The sequence below is a fragment of the Siphateles boraxobius genome, unplaced genomic scaffold (assembly GCF_051911475.1).
Source record: "Siphateles boraxobius isolate OS27281-9 unplaced genomic scaffold, OSU_SipBor_1 5, whole genome shotgun sequence".
NCBI classification, from domain to species: domain Eukaryota; kingdom Metazoa; phylum Chordata; class Actinopteri; order Cypriniformes; family Leuciscidae; genus Siphateles; species Siphateles boraxobius.
This window is the reverse complement of record NW_027509141.1, coordinates 33,585,001-33,608,752: the sequence shown is the minus strand read 5'-3', so window position 1 is coordinate 33,608,752 and position 23,752 is coordinate 33,585,001. Positions and strand designations below refer to the sequence as shown.

General features: G+C 38.0%; 1 protein-coding gene across 9 annotated transcripts in view; it reads right to left on the bottom strand.

Annotated features, from left to right (window-relative positions):
* Positions 1–23,752, bottom strand: part of camta1b (calmodulin binding transcription activator 1b) — a 304,866-nt gene that overhangs the window by 104,346 nt on the left and 176,768 nt on the right. For all 9 annotated transcript variants that reach the window (XM_077204055.1, XM_077204062.1, XM_077204057.1 and 6 more), the window contains one exon: positions 13,455–13,590. In XM_077204055.1, coding sequence (XP_077060170.1) covers positions 13,455–13,590 — 136 coding nt within the window. The remainder of the gene's footprint in view (positions 1–13,454; positions 13,591–23,752) is intronic.

Here is a 23,752-nt window from a genome sequence, read left to right as displayed (position 1 = left end):
TGAATGCCTTATTGCTTAATACCACTCCCTGTCTCTGTTTTCTTGTCCTGTCCTCTGGAGACTTCATTTGGCACACTTGCGTGAGCTGCACGTTTCTCCACTGTGATTTACGCATTGAAAGACCACTTTGGATTGAGAGCGTAATTCTGTTTTTGTGTTTCACGTCAGATGTCAGGCTGAATGAGTCAGTGTGGCGTGTGTTTATGAGCGTTTAGCGTGTTTACTCGGACGGGTCTTCTGAGCTCCACGGATCAACCGTACATGTTCGGGAGGGCATTAGCGGCCGCATGCAAGCGTAACCTGCCTGTCATGCCACAAAAACACAAAGTGAAAAGCCTGAAAAGCGACTCAATTTGCCGCTCTGTAGGAAAGGCCTGTTAGATGCTCTGAATCAAATAGTCACATGTTTGTCTAGTAGAAAAAGTCTACAGGTAACATGGAAATAAAATAAAAAATTACACATGCTGTAAAATAGTAGTTTTTAACTAGAATTTAACTTCTATTTTTTTTTCATTGTTGTGCTTACCATTGCTAAAGTTGCGTGAGGAGTATTGCTATGCAGCTGCTAATATAATGAGCTGATTCTTTTAATGAATCATTCATAAAACTCTCAGACTCACAAGTAACCAGTTTGAATCAGTCTGATGAATCATTCACTAAATTAACTCACTGAATCATTCACAGCAGTTACTGAACTAACATTTCAGTAGTCTCAATTACCAATCTGCAATTTATCATTACTTCAGTGATATCGGTTTAATAAAAAAAGCAAGTTTTGTGGGCTTTAGGAAACATGAAATAAATATTATTTTTTAAATAATTGCAATTATATATATATATATATATATATATATATATATATATATATATATATATATATATATATTATATATATATATAATTGCAATTATTTAAAAAATAATATTTATTTTATTTAATATTTAATATTTATTAGAGGTGGGCATAGATTAATTTTTTTAATCTAGATTAATCTCACTGGAATCTTGGAATTAATCTAGATTAAAATGGCTCATTTGAATTCTGCCGAAGGCATTCAGAATATGTGTGCTACCCAAATAATGACTAAAAGTAAGTCTTTGAGAATATTTCGCCTCACGTAGGGATATGAATTTCTGCCAAAAATGCCATTCGACAATAGAGGAGCAAAAGTCGAATATCGTTAAATTTTTTTTATAAAATAAAATAAATAAATAAAACGCACAATTAAAATGACAGAAAGGGAGGCCAATTTCATCTTTAGCGATTTGTCATCAAACAAACTGTTTATAATTGAACAAGTAACATGTTTTCGTCGTTTTTTTTAAACATAGTAACTTAGGCTAATTGGAAGAAGAAAAAAAACAATAAGCACGACGTAGCTACAGTCCGTTTTTGCATCGCCAAACCAGATGCTCGTTAGATCAAAAAATAATGTCATATGTCATAATGATTTTATGTGAACCTGCCTTTATACCGGGAATAGCCTCCTCCTTTTTAAACAAATTAGTTTCAATCAATGAAGTTGGATTCTTCAATGAAGAATAGTTTCTATTCGTGTGACTATGCCCCTGCGCAATACACACACATTACCGCGGGATGGCGGGTGTTCATTTCATAAACTGTACACAATGGTAGCTTATTTATTTTGTAGCCTATAAATTAATGTATATGTCCAACGGATAATGTCATACTTTTTAGTAGTGTTATCGTGCCGTAATGATCTGTTTGGTTGTAAAATGTATTACCTGAAGGAAATGAAATTGAATGTATCGTCCTGTGGAATCATTCATTCACAGACAGCTTACAAAGATGTTCAACTAATAAAGATCTTCATCGCTGGCAAAAAATATGATGCATTTGCAGATTTGCTTTCACTAGACTAAACTGTAGCTCTTGATGTTCTTAAATCTTCCTGTTACGACTCCGTGTTGAGTGCGATTGAACGCGCTTCAGACGATTCAGTGCGTGAGGAACTGAACAGAACTGATTCGCGAACCGATTTAGACAGATCTGCCAACTTGTTTGATGAAGTCTTTGAACAGAATCGACCCAAAAGAGTGATTCATTTGTAAATTGAGCATCGCTCATGCCCATAAAAAAGATACAGCGCGCTTGGAATAAACTCATTTAACAACATGTAAAGTAACGAGAGGAACGATCGCCCAACGTAACATGTAAAAGTATAAACCTTGTGTCCCTGACAGTAAAATACCCTGCTGTGCGATTTGCGCGAAAATATAATGATATTCGAAAAAGCTATTTTATGATCCCAACCCAACTTTGAGAATAGATAAACGGCGATATTTTTTTTATCGCCCGATAAGAGTCTCACGTTAACGCAGCACGATAACACAGATAACGGCACACCACTAATATATATATATATATATATATATATATATATATATATATATATATATATATACATACATACATACTGTACATATGCATTGAATAAATATATATTTTTAATAAAAAAACACCCCTCCTGTTACTTTAACCCCCATAAAGTACGAACGATGCTGATGGAACAGAGGATAAATGTCTGTATGAGTTGAGGATACGGTGATAACGTATATGACTCCTCTCTCCTTTTATACATTGAATCAAAGACACACACAACATTCACAACACACAGAAACACAAACTCAATAAAACACAGACATGGCACACACCACAACATCAATACTGGAAGGCACAACACACACACACACACTTTGAAGGATAAAAGAGCTTGTGGCCGCGAGCCAAGAATGATCTAAATGGCTCCTTCAGCCTTTGCAGGAAAGAGAAGCATATCGATTGAGTCTCAAGGCATCGCCTGTATCAGCGTGTGTGAGTACACATATATTTACATATAGGTGAGTGTGTGTGTCTGTGTGTAGATTTTGCATGCATGTAAACCTAACCTCCATCTGGTCCTAAAATGGATTATTCAGCAAGAATATAATATATGGTCTAAAAAAATGAAAATGGACTCAAATGGAGCAAGACATGACGGGAAGATCACGACAGTCCATCACAGAAGACCGACCCTGATTGATTGAATAAAATATTATTTCCCCACCCTCGATTATCCCGGGTGAGTCTGGCGCGATTGCATCTTTTTGCTCGGGAAACCACACTGGCTGCCCTCTGTCTTATCGGACAGCCGGAGATAGGAGCAGAAAGCACACAAGACAACTTTATGCGTCTCCGACCTCCTCCACTGCCCGGACCAGAGCCCTGCGTCACGGCTTGGGATTGATGCTATGCTTATTGAACATAACGCCGGACCAAATTGCCTCTCTTGCTTTTACACTGTGAATAATGCAGGAGTCAAGTAGTCCTTCGAGCACAGATAAATGATCTATGGAAGCTTCCTGTTGGGTTTAAGCTGGGACGCCCAAACACACCTCCAATAGTCGGGCGTCTGACTTCAGATCCATTGTTTTACTATTAAAATCAATGTTTTACATTAAAACATTTTTTATAATTATTTTGGTCAAATCAAGTCATGTCACCTTTATTTTTAAAGCGCTTTTTACAATACAGATGATATCAAAGCAGCTTCACAGTGATAACATGAAAATAATACAACAAAGTTTGTTTCTAGAAGAAAATTGCGTCATCGTCCACCTTAAGTAAGGCAGATCAATAATATTGTTGAAAATGAAATGTCCCCAACTAAGCAAGCCAAAAGCCAAGGCAACAGTGGCAAGGAACCAAATCTCTATCAGTGACAGAATGGAGAAAAACACCTTGGGAGAAAAAACAGGCTCAGTCGGGGGGGGGGGGGGGGGGGGGGGGCAGTTCTCCTCTGGCCAACGAACCAACCGTGTATGATTATGATTCAGGCAGCATTACAGGTCAGAAGTCAGATTGGATCAGAATATTTATCCAGTTCCATCTGGTTGGAAGTCGGAGTCATCACAATGTGGATTGAGGTGAGTGCAATTAATATTCATCATTAGCTACAGTAATATTTCTCAGGGTTCGGGATTTACTTTAATGTGTGATTATTTGTACCTGGCAGACGATAAAGTAAAAAAAAAAAATCTTACAAACATTAAAGGACAGACATGAGGATGGGCTCTTATGTCCTTAGCAACTGCATGCAATGCCCTGGAAACCAGTCAGAACACTTAAAGGGGTCATATAATGGTACATGCATTTTTACAAGTTGATTGTACTGAAATGTATGTAGGCAGTGCCTGTACACAACCATCATATAATGATAAAAATCCATCCAGTGTTTTTGTTTTAATCTCCTTATATGTTTTCCCCTGCCTCAAATTGAGCCGTTTGATCTTGTGACGTCACTAGATCGGACGCCCCTCCCACGATTGATAATTGATAGCAGCGTTTCAACACAGATCCGCCCTGAGCGAGCTGTCATCGTAGTCCGCCATTGTTGATACGCTGGAGCAGAATGGCATCTAAGCGACTGTGGTGTTCTGTTCTTGGGTGTAATAAGGAACACACGAGTCATTTTAATGTCCCTAAATTTGCTGAAGACACAATGGCTGAGTTTTATTTTTGAAGGGAATATTCCCAACGATCAACGTAAATGCTTTTTTGTCTGCGCTAATCATTTCTCACCAGACTGCTTTATAAACGAGCGTCAGTGTAAATCTGGTTTTGCTAAGAAGCTGGTCCTGAAAACAGAATCGGTACCAACTATTCATGTTCCTGCTGCACCTCCAGAAGAAATGAGTGTAACGTTTTATCAACCTTTAAATATTAATCTTTGCAAATTGCTTGCACGCTTCACGATGAATGCGGCTAATGTTTAGACTGACTCAGGGTATATTACGGCATGTTTTCTATGTAACGTTACAACGTTCTCAATATAATTCATAATCCCACGTTTATAATGAACAACGCGTTAACCAACCATTCAGAAAGTTCCTGTTCGAGCCTTAATTGTCAAACTTCTTTGGGGCCGTCATCTTGTTCCGGGATTATTATTATTATTATTATTATTCCATCTTATTCAAATTGATACGGTTGCATAGATGTGTCCTCAGAGACTCCCACTGCCATTCTTGTTCCAAAATATACCCTGAACAGTTGTCAAGGCAACACTCCACATGCTGTCTAAACGCCCCAAAGAACAGAGGGGCGGAGTGAGCAAAGCTCATTATCATTTAAAGGCATATGCACTGAAACGGCGTGCTGAAAACAGAGCTGTTGTTGACCAGGTAAAATTAGTGTTGTCTTACAATACTAATGAGAATTTTTAATAAAAGTATATTACAAAGTTTTCATTTAGACCTTAAAGATTCATATTAACTTGTAGAAACATGGCATTATATGACCCCTTTAAAGGCACAGTATGTAAGTTTCACCGCAAGAGGTCGCTTATTCAAAACCATAATAAAGTGGCAGCTGGTGACGCCGTGAATGAGCGTGGGATAATGTGAGTTATCGTCTTTCAGCCGTCAAAACAATCTGGCAAAACAAGTCCGTCTTATCAAATTCACAGCCGATGGAAAGCAATCCGACATGACTCGGCAGAAATCATGTTCATGGATGAGCTAATGTATTAAAGTTTCATTAATGATACTGTGGTATGAAGAAGGACAGGCCGAGAGCTAGGGACATTTTACACTTACACTTACACTTATGCTTATATGCAGCAGTGAGCCGTTGCTGCCCATTGGTTTTGTTATGTTTATTTTATGATTAAAGTTACGTTTAATATTCGCCTCTTTCTTCCTTGAACTTTGTTACAGTTACGTTTGATAGCTTAAATTCACATTATATCATCTCATTCTAATGAAATAGCCACTAGTGCTAAAATTATTACTCATAGGGTCACTTTATATGACAGATTAAAATTGTGGAGTAACGCAGAACTGTTTTACTTGGTCAAAACAATCTTACTAAAGTACATTTAAGCGTGTTGAAAGTTGTTAACGTTACTCTGTGGCTGCTATAAGACACTTGTTGCAAATTGCATTAAGCTAGATCAATATTAGAATATCATATTAATAAAAGCTTGATGACTTGTGTTGCTAAATGGCATGCAATTCATTTTAAAACATTTTAAAATGGTATTACTGTTACTAAAGCTCTTTCTGATTATGCCATGTCGACTCTGAGATATGGTACATTCATGTGACTAGAGATTCAAACAATAAGACTAACCGTGTTGAGCTATATACAGTAATGATTAGTTTTCTGTCAATAAATGTGTCCAAACAGTTGCTCGCCTGTCTAATAAAACATAACTTTAAAGATGTTTCCATGTTTTCTACAGAAGTAAAACAGGAAATCGAGGGTAAGACGGATATGACATCAATGACAGGGGACGCAATGACACAGGATTTTGCACTGGTTAAGATAGCTGATTTCTCTGGATTTGGAAACATTTGATTTAATGTACACATTACAGTCAACAAAATATTTAACATTGTTTGGTAACACTTCATTTTACAGTGTCCTTGTTACATGTTACATGCAATAACTATTAATTATTCATAATTACATGCAACTAATTATAAACTAAAGCCCAAACCTAAACCAAACCATAAAGTAAGTACACGTATTTAATTATTATTACTTAGTTCTTAAATGTTTACGTACATTGTAACATGGACACATTAAAATAAAGTGTAACCCATTGTTTTATTGGTTTTTGGATATTTTATTAAAAAAATCTTACATATTGTGCCTTTAAGCATCGTGATATAAACTGTTTCACAGGTAAACAGCATGATGTTTAAAACTGTCGTTAACAACTAGTGCTGAGTAAGACGAAGTCTAATCTCTAGAGAACTATTAACAGCTGTCTTATAAGCACACACACTTTTGAGACTTCGTCTTCAAAAAGAAACACAGCACTGTTTGTGAGTTCATCATATCTGTGCAATCATTTCATGATTATACAATTTACGTCTAAGTAGCAGAGAAACATTCCTCCAAATTAGTGTCTGCTTTTAACACAATCAAATAAAAGATCGAGCAGAACTGAATGTGTGTACGGCAGTGCTGCACTAACACTGCAAAAAAAAAAAAAAAACCTAGACATGAGAAAGCACATTAGCCTGAGCTGATACCGGCTGGGATAATTTGAGTGAAATGATTCCTCTTTTTAAGAAACTTTGGCTCCCTGAGCTGGATGAGATTAGCTTTGACAAATGTACAATATGCTGTTTCATGTCCACAAAAAGCATATGAAAGTCAGGGAGACAGAGTTAGCGAGAGATGGATCTCAATGATAAACACAAGTTGACAGCTTCCAGCACCATTGGCAGCCATCTTTTCTTTTCCCGCTCCGGGAATTCCCAGAACCTCATGCAATAATCCATACGCTTTTATTTTTCTGCTCTGTACCTCACAAGCTCTCTCGGTGTTCTCCTCAGAGGCTCACCCACGATCGTCTTACTCATTCACAAAGTTTCTTTATGGATTTCTGTCTCTATTTCTTCTGGAGCCTCCACACCAGGGACTCGGGGTTCGATACACCTACCTGCTGTGAGTTCCAAATTCGTTTGAGCGAATTGTGAGGAAGAGGAGGAGGGTTGTGGAAAGAAGAGATCAGTTCTATCACAAACACACCTGCTGAGTCACTCCACTCAAAACTGCTGGATTCTGGCTGTAGTCTAGCCTGGCCTCTTACAATGCTTTAAAGTCATGTTGGAATGACCGGAATTACGTCACGAGTGCAGCTAAACACTCTCGCAATTTTTGACTCAATAAAACAATCATGGCAAAGTTGTAACAATAAATATCGACCGAACAGTTTCGCCTTTTATGCATTGTGTGTACAGGAGATGGAAAACAGTGATAAAACTTGCTGGAAAATACTACTCGTTTAGCTGGTTTATGAGGCGCCAGACTAAACTACATTTCCCACCATTCTTTATGGCTGCACAACAATGATAAAATACAGATAAAGCACCAATTACACACCTAATGTACATCCTTTACTGTTTTTGTTGTTGCATTAGCACTAAAAAGCTTCCTGACTTTGTCAGAAAGTAGAAAAGAGTGGAAAAAAATGAAGCTGCTCAGTGAGATCAACCAAAATCATTGAAGCCACATCACATCATAATTATGAATTCTGAACTTGTAAGTAGGAACCTCCCAGAGGGACTTGAGTCTGGGAGGTTTTAGTGCATGAATGCATTTAATAGAATTTGGCTTTAAGAAATGCTGGCAAAACACTGTGCACGTGGACAAAATCTGCGTGGATCACGAGCTTACTAGTCACTGCAACTTGTTGATTTGTTTTGCTGCATTATATTGCATACCAAAGCATTACATTTGTGTTTATGAACCGTAAAGTTAACAAAAGGAAATCTGCACTATCTTTCTGAAAACCCTGAGTCAACAAAAACCTCAATGGTTTCCAGATGAAGATCTCTTTCACAGATTGTTGCAGCAAAATACATGTGATTACTAGGTAATCATTCCAGATCGGTCTCTCACTCCCCCTGCTGGCTCGGAGGTCAAAAAGACACAAGATGGGCCAGTTTTACTGATTGTTTCTTGGTCAGTCTCCCTCTCTTAATTAAGCAGCATTGGCCTGTATGTTTCTCCACTCTTCTCTAGGCATTAGCAGCCATTCTAATAGCCTTGATTTATTCCTGTTGGTTTAATCTGTGAGTCTCCAGGCGAATGGAACAACTTGCACGACGGACGCACATCTGTTACATCTTCAGTCTTATGCTATTCAGTAGGGGGTGTATGTGTGTGTCTATACGCACAACAGATGTGTGTGTACATTCAATCATAATGCGCACAACAGAGTCTTTATTTGCCAGACGACTTGGGCTGGTGGAATTGGTTTTCACGACAGTACACACGCTACAACACACGTGTCGCACGGAGCCTGTCAAAGCAAGACAAACTAAACTAAACTAAACTAAATAATAGGCTTAAATATCACAACTGATGAAAAAACAAAAGCAAATGGCACAATGCAAATCGGATTAAATAGATTTATGGGTAGAACAGTTTGCCACACTGCAGGAAAATTCCTCGAGACTTTGATACTAAAATATTCTTTCCCTCTGCAAACCGGTTCCTCACGGGTGAATCTCACAAAAAACAAACACAAGTCTTGGGCATATTTCAGCACAAAATAAAAATAAAGCAATAAATAAGTAATTATATGAAAAGAACCATTAAGATTTTTTTTATTTTGGACTGACATTTTCATGTATAAGTTTTGATTATGTTCTATGTAATTCATATCCTCAATGTGAAAACTTCTAATTTTCATTACAATTTAAATACATATATGTAAAATTATCAATATAAAAAATGCATTATGATAAAATTACCCAAAAAAGGTTAAAAAATAGGCTTACATTTTTTATTAAAACTAAGATTTTCTCTCTCTCTCTCTCTCTCTCTCTCTCTCTCTCTCTCTCTCTCTCTCTCTCTCTCTCTCTCTCTCTCTCTCTCTCTCTCTCTCTCTCTCACACACACGTTGGGTTTCCATGTTTTATGGGGTCATTCAGTGTTAAATTTTTTTGTACTGTAAAAACTGTATATTCTATCCCCTTACACTAAATCTACCCCTAAAACTATCCTTCACAGAAAACTTTCTGCTTTTTTAGATTTTCCAAAAACGAAAAACATTATTCTGTATGATTTATAAACGTATAGGGAATACCAGGACACCACGCACGCACGCACGCACGCACGCACGCACGCACGCACGCACGCACCCACACACACACACACACACACACACACACACACACACACACACACACACACACACACACACACACACACACACACACACACACACACACACACACACACACACACACACACACAGATCCCATCCCCACTGGTTTCATTCGCAGCTCCATCATCACAGTTTCTTAGCAAAACTATACCTAACTACTGCAATTATCCTCTCTGTCGCTGTGACTACCGCTCCCATGGCTACTGCCACCATCGCTAGGTAACCAGGGACTCTGGTGGATGCTGGTAAATGGCTTAGTTCTTTATCAGAGCAAACAGAGCGAGTGGGGGGATAGAGAGAGTGTTTTAATGTGTGTTTGGTGTCTAGAGGGCAGGAATGGCTCATGATGGAGAGCTCAGGGCAGGTTTCTGTGCCTTTATAAGTGCTCGGGTGAACTGTTTCCCAACACTGCTGTTCAAGTACCTACTGTATGTTGCAAGTATGCAGTCAGAATTAGATGTGGTAAGATAAAATTACACAAATAATAAAAAGACAATAAATGAATAAAGAAAAGGTTTGATTCACAAATAAATCACTTCTATGGGATCTTCTAATGAACTATTGTATCTTTTTTACCTATTTGAAAAAAAAAAACAGCCTATAAAAGTCATTCACTCATACAAACCTTCAAACAAGTGACTCCTATGAACCGGTTCTGTGAATGAATCAGTGAATCTTTTTTACTGATTCATTAAAAATAAACAGCTCATACATTAAGAATGATTTGTATGTAAACACAAAAAAGTGAGCTGATTATTTTAATGAATCAGTAAATCCTTTTGACTGATTCAATAAAAGAACCAGCTTGTAAGTATAATTTGTTCATACAAATGTGCAAACAAGTTTCTCTTGTGAGCTGGTTCTATTAATGAACTTTTGACTGGTTCAGTAGAAGAACGAGCTCATTAGGATCATTTGTTCTGAATTCTGCATGCTAAACTGATGGATGACAGTGTGAATAATGTATGCAGAAGTTAGCCAATCATAACGACAGACATCCCACCTCTCCCGGAAGTATCCCGCATATTGATAGCGGCTCCCTGATGCCCGCAAATTATATACAATATCCCGGAAATCAAGAAAGCGAGCGAGAGTGAAGCCCTGTTTCTACCTGTAATATGATGTTTTCGATGATCCGATCACGAATGCTCAGCTAAGATGCATTACCGCTTATCATGCGTTTCAAATGCATCTTCTGTTACCACTCGCATTCGGAATTCGTTGAGACGCTCCCCCACTGATCTATATAATGACCAGTGCGCTCCCCTCTAATTTCGACACAATCTACATTACTTTCACTTGGGGCACACAAATACTATTAAATGAACGAACCCATGTTACGCAGCTTATACTAATATTATATAATATAATATAGAATAATAATACATTTTTGCAGGGTGGGATGTCTGTAATAGGGGTCATATAGTCTTAAAGGGAGTGTAGTAAAAACATGTTGTTTAAATCCAAGGGTCAGAGAAAGGGTGTAAAATGGATGTACAAAGCTTTATTATGATTATTTTAGTCTAAGGAAAAAAGGAAAACATGCTACAAAATGAATAATATTTCCCATTTAAAAACTGCAGAGATGCCCTGCAGCGCCGTTTCTTTTGAACTCTCTCTCTCTCTCTGTCTCTCTCAAGCCTTTGAGCATTTGTGTCATTGTTGCAGCCCAAAATCCCCATGAGTGTCTCGTAGAGACAAAATAAAACACATTTGAATCTGATTTAAGTCCTAATGTACGCTAATGTATCCTACTTCGCTTGATTGGATCCAGAAATAAGAAATGTGCTTATTGCTTGAACACACACACAAACGGCCTGAAATATGTGTATCCCAATATAATGTAAAATGCAAATTTCCAAAAGGATAAATCTCTGGAAATAGTTCTGTTCTAGGATTTTCCATCCTAATACATATAATTACATGGCCAGCAAACTGGAAAACAAACCAAAAGACTCGCCACCATTGCCCTTTCAGCCCAGCGCAGGTGAAACCGTCATCAGTCAGAATGTCGTTGTTCATTCAGACCTGCCGTCCCTCCAGACAGAAACATCTTGTATGATTATTGATTCAACATCAGCTGTCCACCCATTTTCTACCCTGTTTTCAACATGTCAAACAAATTTGGAGGAATGATCCGCATTGAAAAACGGCCCGAGGGATGTTCTATAGCAGAGTCTGCGATTGGCACCACATCATGCTTTTCACAGACGGACAAATACACATTTCATGCCTGTCATATTTCCTTAGCTTGTGCTGAATTGTGTTAAACGTTTAAAGAATTACATTTGCCTGGAAATTACGTTTTAAAGAGATAGTTCACCCAATAGAACATTCTGCAATCTTTTACTCATCTCCTTAAATCTTTGGAATGACATGAGGGTATTTTCACGCTACTCTGCTACACGGCATTCAAGCTCAAAAACAGACAAAAAGTTACCATAAAAAAAGTACATACAATTTGTTCTGATTTATTCATTATAAGAACCAGTCCATAAGAGTAATTTGTTTGTAATCATTCAAACAAGAGACTCCTGTTAGCTGGTTCTCTTAATGAATCAGTGACTCATTTTGGCTGATTCATGAAAAGAACCAGCTCATTTTTCGTGTGTATTTTAGAAGAATGACACGTGCCTGGAAAATACATTTTAAAGTCAAATGTTCTCTTAAAATGATCAGTCTGTTATGTTTACTCACCCTTATGTCATTCCAAACATTTAATGCAACATTAATTACAAAGTCGACCAGGCCAACATTTACACATACTCAATTTGCACATATTCAATCTTGGCATGTTAAGACAAACATCATTGGTTCTTGCATGTCATAATGATTTGGGACGACTTCAGAAGATTGAAGTGTATGGACCAGTAATGTACCAGTTAAAGCTGCTTTGAAACCGTCTAGATTGTTAAAAGCGCTATATAAATGAAGGTGACTTGACTTGACTATGTAATCTGCAGTTCCCATTAACTCTTGCTGTATTGAAAACAACACATCCGACATTCAGCTAAACATTTCATTTTGTGTTTCATAGTCACAGTGGTTAATAAACAATGACAGAATTGTAATATTTGGACGATCCATCCCTTTAAAGGCTACACATGCCTTTTCAATGTCTATCAGCAATGTTTATGCGTTAAACGTTGTCTTCGTCTCATAAAGCTGAGTAAGATCAGTGAGCGCGGCTCAGGTGATCGACTCGTGTAGGTAGAGCATCAGAGACCGCGCGGCTGCACTCATCCGTAGCTTCGTTCTATCACCGCGCTAAATCGGCAATGTGCTGACATTTCTCTTCATTAGAGGCAGTGAGCGGGAACGCGGGGACCGGAGACATGCTTCATTACGGTTCTTCATTTAAAGGGGCCATGCCTGAGCTGACACATTAGAGTCATCCGCACTGGGACGGCCAGTGGTGCGAGGGGAGTGCTGTTTTCAAGAGGGCTTCAGATCTTAGAAAGGTCATGTAAAATGGACAAACACACAAACACATCCTCGCTCAAGCAAGATCAATGATGAACATACTTAAGCCATGAAATTAGCCAGACAAAAAATAACAGACAGCAGTTTTCTCTTCAATGTTTTGGAAACCTGTTCGAAACAATCATATTTCCAATCTATTTGGTGACACCAATGCCAGATGCACACAAATCCTTCAAATCTGACACATAAACAGGTGAGTCACATAGTTTGATTGTGCATCGGTGAGGTTTCCCGCTGTGGAGAGATCGTATCACGTTTCTAATAGCGAACAGCGTCTCACCTCGACTCCCTGCACTTTGAGCTTCATGTGATCCTCCCGCGTGGTTTTCCCATCTTTCCTCTTCTTCCAGCAGTAGCCATCTTTTCTGTACTTCACCTTCTTCCTGTTGTAGAGGATCATAGACCCATTCTGCGGCCTGAGACGGAGAAAAAGAGAGAGTTTTAATGACACTGCCACAGAATAAGAGGGATTTAAAGGCTCTGAGGGATAAACATGTACTATTATGTGCTATTATATAAATTAGTTGAAATTTAGAAACTGTTTTGTAAACCAAAAACATGAAGTATAAAAAAGAGAAAAAAAACTAAATTAAATTATGTTTTTGAAAGACTGAGAAAGAAAGACACCAAGGGCCAGATTTACTAACCAGGGTATATTAGCATGAAAGCACAAGTCCAAAAAAGCACAGATGGGAGTGTAAAGTTCTGCGCGTGATCTACCGACGACACGCAAATGAAAGACCACAGATGCAGTCAGATAATTTCCATAATAACCAACACAATCTACCAAGAGCAGCGCAAATTAGCGTCTGGTTTAAGACAAGGCAGTAAGTAATGGTGCAAATACCAATAAATTGACTAGCGCAAACCTAAAAGTAAATTCATTTTAATACTCTCCTCCTACAAATTTAACGTCTGAAAGCTAAACTCCTACAAATGCATATGCAATAAGATCAGCTGCAAAAATAACCCTGTCCATGACTTTTTAGTGCTAATCCTGACAGTCGTTTTTTTAATGCCAAAACAAGGCTTGTGCTGGTGCAAGCTGTTAGTAAAATGAAAAACTAAAGCTAAAAAATGGAAATGTGCTTGAAATTCTATACATAAATATGTATAATAATAAAATAATACAGAATAATATGTTGTGTTTTCATGTTTTATGGGGACTTTCCATAGACGTAATGATTTTTATACTGTACAAACTGTATACTCTATCCCCTAACGCTAAACCTACCCGTTACAGAAAACTTTCTGCATTTTTACGTTTTCGAAAAAAACATCACTTAGTATGATTTATTAGCTGTTTTCCTCATGGGTTAGTAGCACAGGTAATGTTATGCAATCTGAAATAAAAGCACACAGCATTCAGAGTATACCAACCTCCTTCAGTTTATATACTCATGGAAGGATTTCCCCCCAAATTATTCATAATTCCACCAATAATAAAACACTTTAACACACCAATGACTTGAGCCTCTATCGCTCAGAGCTGATGTGTGAAACGAACAGCTCATTATTATCATAACCGTATCAGAGATGGAGTAAAACACGTTAGCTTGACGGAGTGCTTTCCAGACCGCAGCGGCGCAGGATTAATATCACATTGAGGCCCTTTATGTGGCCCGTCCGTTCCCATTCATACTGGAGGTTTATTGCCATTTGTAGAGAATTCCTCTCTGCCCACTTCTTGGTTTGACACAGAAACAATCAGTCTTGGGACTGTATTTAAAGGGAATTGGTTTGATGACTCTTTATAGGTTGTGTTATATGCATTAGCTGGTTCTGCTAATTTTTCACCGGTGATGATCAATGCCATGGGAACGCTTCTTGGGTGTAGTTTGCCAAAACCAATGAAGAAGGCTGAAGTGCCCTGCCAGAACGTGCCATGCTGTTTATGGGAGAGACCATTTATGAGAGAGATGCTTTTGATCTTTGGTCTGTAGTTAGTTTTGGGATTTTCTTTTTCTCTCTATAAAATAATATCACAGGAACAGGAAATCAGAATAAGTAACATACAAAATTGCATTTCCTGTACAGGCACTAAGGGTCAACAGTTATGGAACATTTGTGATATATAGCATACAAGAACACAAACAAATAGAAAGAAAATAAATAAGAAATTTACTGAAGTACTGAGTACTAATTAACTACATTCACTTAATATAGAGTTACAGTTATAGTTAGGGTTTGGTTTAGGGTAAGTTACTTGTAATTATGCTGTTATTACTATAGTAAGTACAGGTAGTAACGTATAACTAAGTCACTGATTTTTTTTTGCATTTCCTCAATTTACTCCCAAATTCTCATTACCATAAATATACAATATGATAAATATTACTTAATTAATGATAATTAAAATAAATGAATAAATAAAAAACATTGAAAAACAAAATGTGAAATTATGCTTAATTATCATCAAAATAATATAGCAAAAATGCAAAAAGGTCCCAAAAATGGGCATCTTTTTTTCCCTTTAAATAAATAAATTATTGCTTTTTTTCTTTTGATTTTGTTGTGAAATATTACCTGTAAATGTTTTCATGAGATCCCTCCTCACAGTGAGCGAGAAGAATTTCTCTTAGAAGTGGAAATTCAAAGAAACATGTTTCCCCATTAAGACAAAGATGAGCATTTAGTATCGAACGCTTCTCAGAATGCTTAATATTTTAACAGGACTATTTATCGTGAGTGTGTACAAGCCATTTGCTCGGCTCCTTTTTCCTCGGGACCTTTGGGTAAGCCATTTTCTTTTTTAATTGAAGGCAGTTTGTTCCAGAAAAAAATGAAGCACTTTAGCAGGGGAATGTGAGGTGGGCCCGGAGCAGATTTGCGGAAAGCAGCCGGAACAAGAGTCTCTCTCCTTCTCTGTGTACTTAGGCGATCCAATTAATCTTATCAGAATTATACATATTTATACATGGAGAGCAGGGCAAAAGGAACGCTAACTGTTCCGTTATCACATTTGGATGACAGGATGCCTCTTCTGTTTCAGAGACTTAATGTACCAGACAGAAATGGAAAATATAGCCAGGGAAGAAATGTTCTTAAAGGGATGTGGTTGGGAATACTGTCTTATTCAAAGGGGCGGTATATGTTTGATTAACCTTAGGCAGTCGATATAACCGTGTAGGACTTCAGCAGCGCTTTAGATATGTGTATAATGAATAATAAATGGGATTGTAATGCTTTAGAACGTATTCATAATACATCAAATCTGTAGTAGTGGCACTTGAGTGCCGACATGTTTTAGAAGGATATTATAATGCAATCCTGGAATAACTTTACGGCCACCCTAATTCATAGCAGGTGTATTTTTTAAAGACACCAATTATAATACAATATCAAAGGGCGAAAAAATGCAAAGCTACACATACAGACACCACATTCTGGCAATGTGTTAGATTTTCCTTATAGCATCCTGAGAAACATTCAGGAAAGTTCGCCACAGGTTTCTAAATTATTCATTTTTACTCAGTTCATTTTACACATAAATATGGCGTCTGGTGCTGTGGTGGTGAGAGCGCTTTCTGATGAAGCTCGTATACACCCGAAAGACACTGTGGAACTAGCGACATAATTATAACGGTAAAAGAGAGAAGCAAGACACAACACTTCAGTGAATAAGCCAAATTCGGAATGTTCCCACATTTGCGCAAGTGATTTCCTGAGAAAACAAAGATAATATACAGATGAAAACATGCAGCTATCGATGCCGTGTTGCAGCAGTTAGAGCATGTTAGAGCAAATATCTTAAAGGGTTATTTCACCCAAAAATGAAAATTCTGTTATCATTTACTACCCTCATGTTGTTCCAAACCTACAAGACTTTGGAAAACAAATTAATGTCTTTTTGATGAAATCTGAGATCTTTCTGTCCCTCCATTGACAGCTACACAACTACCACTTTGACGCTTCAAAAAGTTCATAAAGAGATTGTAAACTAATCCATATGGATTGAGCGGTTTTGTCCAAATTTTCTGAAGAGACACAATCACTTTATATGATGAACAGATTTAATTTAGACTTTTATTTACATATTGTAACAGTTAATAATAATGCACACCCGAGGTGGTAATGTGGTCACGACGCGAAGCGGAGTTACACCTCGGTGTGCATTATTTTTCTAATAATTCAACGGCCTGAAGTCAATTATTCCGCTTATACTACAGTTACCACACATCGAAACATTGTTCAAATGATGTATTTCAAGACGTTTGTAAAGTTTTTGTCATTAAAACGCTCTTGTATGTAGGACTAATTTATTGCGCATCTAATCCCACGCCTCCGTTGCTAATTCCAAAACGTAATTTTAGAGTTAGTAACGGAGGTTTGAGCCAATGATAGCAGACTAATGCTGGACATACTTAACGACTGGCTGAAACATTCTGTTCCCATCGACTGCAGCAGATTTTAAACACAGACTGAACGCGCTGAACACGCGTTTGGGCATGATCAATCATAACAAAGTATCAAATTACATTCATAACCGGCCTTACAATAAGTGTGTCCCCGGCTTTATGCAGTTATTAATGCAGTTATTAGAGAGAGAGAGAGAGAGAGAGAGAGAGAGGCATGTGCATCAATGTTATTATTTATTAATTAATTCAATTCATTTTAATTAGTTCGTTCATGTTTTTTTCCTAATATTGACAGTAGTAAATGAAACACAAAGTCCTATTAACATGTAGGCTATAGGCCTATCAATAATTATTTATTTGTTATAGCCTATTATCTGCAATAATTACGAAAACCCGTGCAGCAGGACTATCAATTTATTTATATAGGCCTATTCAGTTTAATTTTCTATTGACTATATAGGGCTATATACTTTGTTTATTAAAATTAAACTGCATGTTTCCATTGATTGTGAAGTTAGACATCGAAAATTGCAGATCAAGCGCATGGGCTGCATGTTTTTTCTTGTTATGAATTGTATCCTATTTTCCATTATTACAGTTAACTACGCGAAGTGATATGGAACTGTAATGCGGTCAAGACCTGCCTGGAACTACGTTTGCCGTGCGTTTCCCTGAAAATAATTGCACACCTTAGAATGTTCTCAACCAATCAGAATCAAGCATTCAACGGCCCTGTAGTATAAATAAGTGTAACTGTTGCATTAGACACAAATTCACAAAAGAGAGCCCAACCGATATATCGGCGGGCCGATATTATCGGCCGATATTAGGCATTTTCCAAACTATCAGTATCGGCATTTATAATGGCCGATAAATGAATATTTAAAAAATAAAATAAAAACGAACGAAACACCCTTTAACCATATTATGAGTATTTGCATACTTTTGTTGGCATTGCATAGTTTGTCCACCAGAGGACACTCTACAACGTCCCTGTAGTAAAAACACCAGCTGATCCAGCCAGAGTCAGGAAGAGCGAACATTCACAACTGAGATCATCTGTGAAATGTTCATGGTAAGTTGGCAACTGTGACAAAACATACATTGCTTGAATAACAATTAAAAGAACATCCCCATCAGTTCTTTTAACTCAAATAAGCATGACAAAATTCGTGACTACCATGCCCAGTTTTGCTGCTGTTGGAATTAGCTAGTAATTAAGTTACGTTGTTACAGTATAGTTGACTGACTGTCGGTTTACCTCGGACAATGTGACAGAAGATGTATTTCTTTAATAGGGTGACAGTTATAGCAATGAGACGCATCATCTCTACCCGGCCCATTATTTTGATTTGTTAAGGATGTTTTACAGTAATTTGCAGTATGACGTTATCCATTGCTAAATTATGGCTTATCATAGACTTTAGCTATAACCACAAAACAAGGAAAGTGTTCAGTGGAAGACCGCTAACATTAATGAGCTTGGAAATCACAACAAACTTATCTTGCCAAAATAAAGTAATGATTACTGTATTTATAACTAGCATATCTGTGGTTCCAGTCCCTGCAGTGTAAAATGCAAGTTAGGCACACGAGGAGTGAACATTTAGACATAGAGAAAAAGTATCAAACATAGCCTGCGCATAAAAGTTAGCTTTTCTTTAACACGTGTGTGAAATCCAAGTGACGCAAGTGTGCGTTGCTGACTTCGTTCAGCCGCAGCATTAACGATTCACATAATGGATTTAGTGCATCACTAAGTAGTATATTTTAGAAGGCAGGTAGCAAATGATAATTGAAAATGGTTTGTTGTAGCTTGATGGATAGAATTAAAAGACTGCAGGTAAAGGGATAAGCAAGTTGACATTGTAATTAAAAGGTAGCTTATTGTATTTTTATACATTTTATTTATCAGAACTTTAATATATTTTGATGTTCCTCTGTTCTGTTGTGACAATAAAACAAACAAGTTTATTTTTAAACTGCATTATCATATTATTTTAGTGAGTCTGAGGACACATATATAACTACAAATAACTAATGTTAGGGAAATCTGTTTATGGTTTGTTACTCGTTATTTAAAAAAAAAATTATATATCGGCCGATATATCGGAATATCGGATTTTTAAATCAACAAATATTTGTATCAGTATCGGCTATCCTTTATCGGTCGGGCTCTAAAAGAGACCCAAATCAAGCCTTATCTAAACAATGCTTGACTCGATCATCAGGGCATCTGATGCCTGTTAACAGACAGCAGCTCCTGGTGTGTGTACAGTCACGCTGGCATTTAGCCACATAAAGGACTGGTATTCCATATGGCGCAGGAGCTGATCTGTTTATCTTTGCAGGAGTCCTGCCTCTCTCCGCCTGTTTTCATATCTCCTCACCTTGCCTGTTGATTTAATAAGCGATAACAGAGGTGGCAGGCGGTAACAAATCACCCCCCTTGTATTTTTCCACCTGCCCACCTCTCAATGTCAGCAATCACACTCATCAATCAATCACCTCATTACAATGGTGACAGGACTGCGCCACACACCGAACGCCAAAACACATGTGGACGAGCACAAGCGCTATCGGTGTGCTGCTATCGGATGGGCTCTAATATAATTGTGGGTCTGATTGAACAGAATTTGATTTCTGCTGTCTGAGGGGGTGTTGCGGTTTTTCTGGAGACAAGATTCCATCAGTGTTCAAGCGTCTTATAGAAATGCGGTGCTAATCGCAGCGGTTTTTTTCAGTTTCTGAACGTTTGCGTTTGAAACTGAATGTTTAAAATTTTTATTTCTGATTTTGAATTGAGCTAACAAACAGGATGCAATTTGGATTTTAATGTAAAGTACAATTAAACGTCTATTAAATTATACATATATCATAGGTTTAATAAATTTCCCAGAATGCATCACCTGTGTTTAATTCCAGTTTAACTTCCTTTTTTTGTGTCCAATTAAAATTAAAATTCAAAATGCTGCTGCAAGATTAACAAAGAGGGACAGAATTATGTAACACTTTGTTATATGCGTTACATATTTTACATGTACTTACGTAATAAAAGTAAATTGTGCATAATTACATGCAACTAACCCTAAACCAAACCCTAACCCTAATTAAATACTAAGTACATGTTAATTACTATTACTTAGTACTTGAACGTATAATTACACTGTAAAAAGAGGACCTTAAAATAAAGTGTAGCCCATAATTACCCCGATTTTAGCATCTCTTCATTGGTTACCAGTCAGCTATCGGATTGATTTCAAGGCCCTACTATTTTTTTTTTTTTTACGTTTTAACTGCTCTAGCACCCAAAATCAAATCAATCCAATCTTGTTATTCTACACATGCCAGTAAAGAATTTGAGACCTGCTGATAAACTTCTACTTAAGGTATCACGGTCACGACTGAAGCAAAAAGGTGATCGTGCCTTTTCGATATCCAGACCCAGATTATGGAATGACCTATATCGCTTACCATCCGTTCTGCCCCAAATCTGAATGCTTGTAAATAGCTTTGAAGGAGCACTTTTACATATTGGCTTTTGAGTCTGATCCCGGAGAGAACTTAATTTTGGTCTTTTGTGTCCTGTTCACGTTTGTGTCACGTTTGGTTTCATGCTTGTATTGCCAAGCACTTTGGGCTGCACTTGTTGTAGCAGAAATGTGTTTTAAAAAAATTAACTCAAAATAAAATCAAACACTCGTGAAATAACATTTTTAAATTCTGAATTTGAACAATTGTGTGATGGTAAACATAAAATGATGTTCACATTCTCCTTCCGTAATGTGATGTGATCCATCCTCATTTGATATCATTGCTGTAACATTTACTTAATTAATGGTAACCAACAAAAAATTACTGTTTAAGCTACAGGAAAAGACTGCATAAGACTAGATTATGTATTGCAATTATGAATTGTGCCCAGTAAGATCAGGAATTAGAGCACATATGGTCAATTTTAAATGTCATGTTGACTGTAAACTTACATCTGGAGCCAAGAACAATTCATAGCACTGCGTCATACTGTATAGTCTCCACTATGTCCTATCACACAGTTTTGGACATGAGTTTGATCCTATTTTCATGCTTGGCATTACAGAACACTGATCACATGAACCTTGAGCTTCATCCAGTTCGGCTCCTCTGTCTTGGTCTGGCTAAAACAGATGGGGATCAGGACAGTGATGGGTGCAGGGTTTCGTCTACGTCAGATTGCCTCCAAACAAGAAAACTTATGTCCCTACATGGCTTATCGAAACAGCGGACCCCGAGGATGGCTTGAAAGGGTATAAATAAAGGCCTGTCTGTCTTCAGCAGCCCACAAGTGGATTAGAAATTGGGTGTTTGTTTGTAAGTCTGGGGGGGCTGGTGGGATAAGGAGAGGGTCGACTCTGTTGCCTTATCTCCAAAAAGCAGAGAGCACTAGGCTGCCCGGGATCAATAAGGCGACCACAGGCAACAAGCTCTAACCTTAAAATGCACAGCGCCCCCAGACCGAGCAACCCCAGCGTGCATTTGGTCAGGGTGATTTTTCCAAAGGGCATGGAAAGGCCACAGCATTCATGGCTGAATAATTGCATACAGGAGTTGCTGCATAGGATGGGCTTCCCGATCGTCTCGTTTTCAGGCTTTCCCTCTGGGGGTTGGAGGTTATCAATGGTGGTGGCATTTGGAGCTGTGGTGTGAACAGTAATGGAAAGACGCCGCTGAGTTTCGGCCCTCGGGGAAAATCGCATTGAGGCTTCTGCATTGTGTTAACTGGATGAGTGTGAAAAGGGTAAAGCCACGGAAGCTATTAAACCTAATTAAATCATTACCAGAAACATTACGCCGCTTATGTTAGAGATGTTTTTAAACTGTTTTCCTTGCCCTCGGGTCCCAACATACTCTATTTATGACCCCCCCCCCCCTCCTCCCCCAAAGGAAAAAAACACACGCCCAACAGTGAGGTAAACACGATTTGCATTTCGAGAAGGAAACAGCAGTGCTTGCATGGCAGCAAAATAAGCATGTTAAAGTTAAGGCTGCATTAGAGCTGCTTTACTGTTGACACCAGGGATGTGCAAAATTCAGAACTGCCTCACCAGCAATTCATGAGTGTGGATTTTAATTGGTCACAACACACAGGAAGTTGAATTGGAATTTAAATTAGAGGAATAGGAATTTATCTAGATAAAGACAAGAAGACAAACAGATAGATAGATAGATAGATAGACAGACAGACAGACAGACAGACAGACAGACAGACAGACAGATAGACAGATAGATAGATAGATAGATAGATAGATAGATAGATAGATAGATAGATAGATAGATAGATAGATAGAAAAATAAGAAAAACCTGCCTGAAATTATTATAACTTTTATTAAGTTAATAATGCTTTGCAAAAACATCTCACACAGTTGACACTGGCATTGTTGAAAAAATAAAGAGACACAAGACACCTAGAACATTGTCACAATCTGACCACGCAAACCTGCACAAGACCAAGAGATAGAGCGAGTAAAACACATGATATGTTTTCCTGCATGTTATCTGCTGTGGAAGGGACAGTAAGCGGTGGGCTTCTACACGAGGTTAATTAAGTTATTGAGGTGCAGGACTCCTCATGAATACATCAGCATGGAGGCTGTGGACTATCTGTGTTTGTCAGGGGCCTGGGCTGCAACCTGTCCATGATTACACACACACACACACACACACACACACACACACACACAGACACAGACACACATAGACACACACAGACACACATAGACACACACACACAGACACACACACACACACACACACACACACACACACACACAAACACACACACACACACACACACACACACACACACACACACACACACACACACACACACACACACACACACACACACACACACACACACACACACACACACACACACACACACACACACACACACACACAACGCTTCACCCCATCCTCAATCTCTCATCCAGCTCCACACCCACAGGGAGTCAAAATCATTTTCACCAGACTGCAGGGTATTACAAAAAGGCAGCGTGGGAAGCACAGCGTCTTTGAAAAGGAGCAGACCTCCGCTCTGTAGTTATAGAGGCAGATTCCTCACGGTGTCCTGACGGAGTTGTGTCCTTGCACTGTGATGCGCAAATAACGAAGAGGAACGTGCCTTCAAAAATCAATCAAAATCAACACATGCTTCAAAGCAGCTTGATCAAGTGCTTC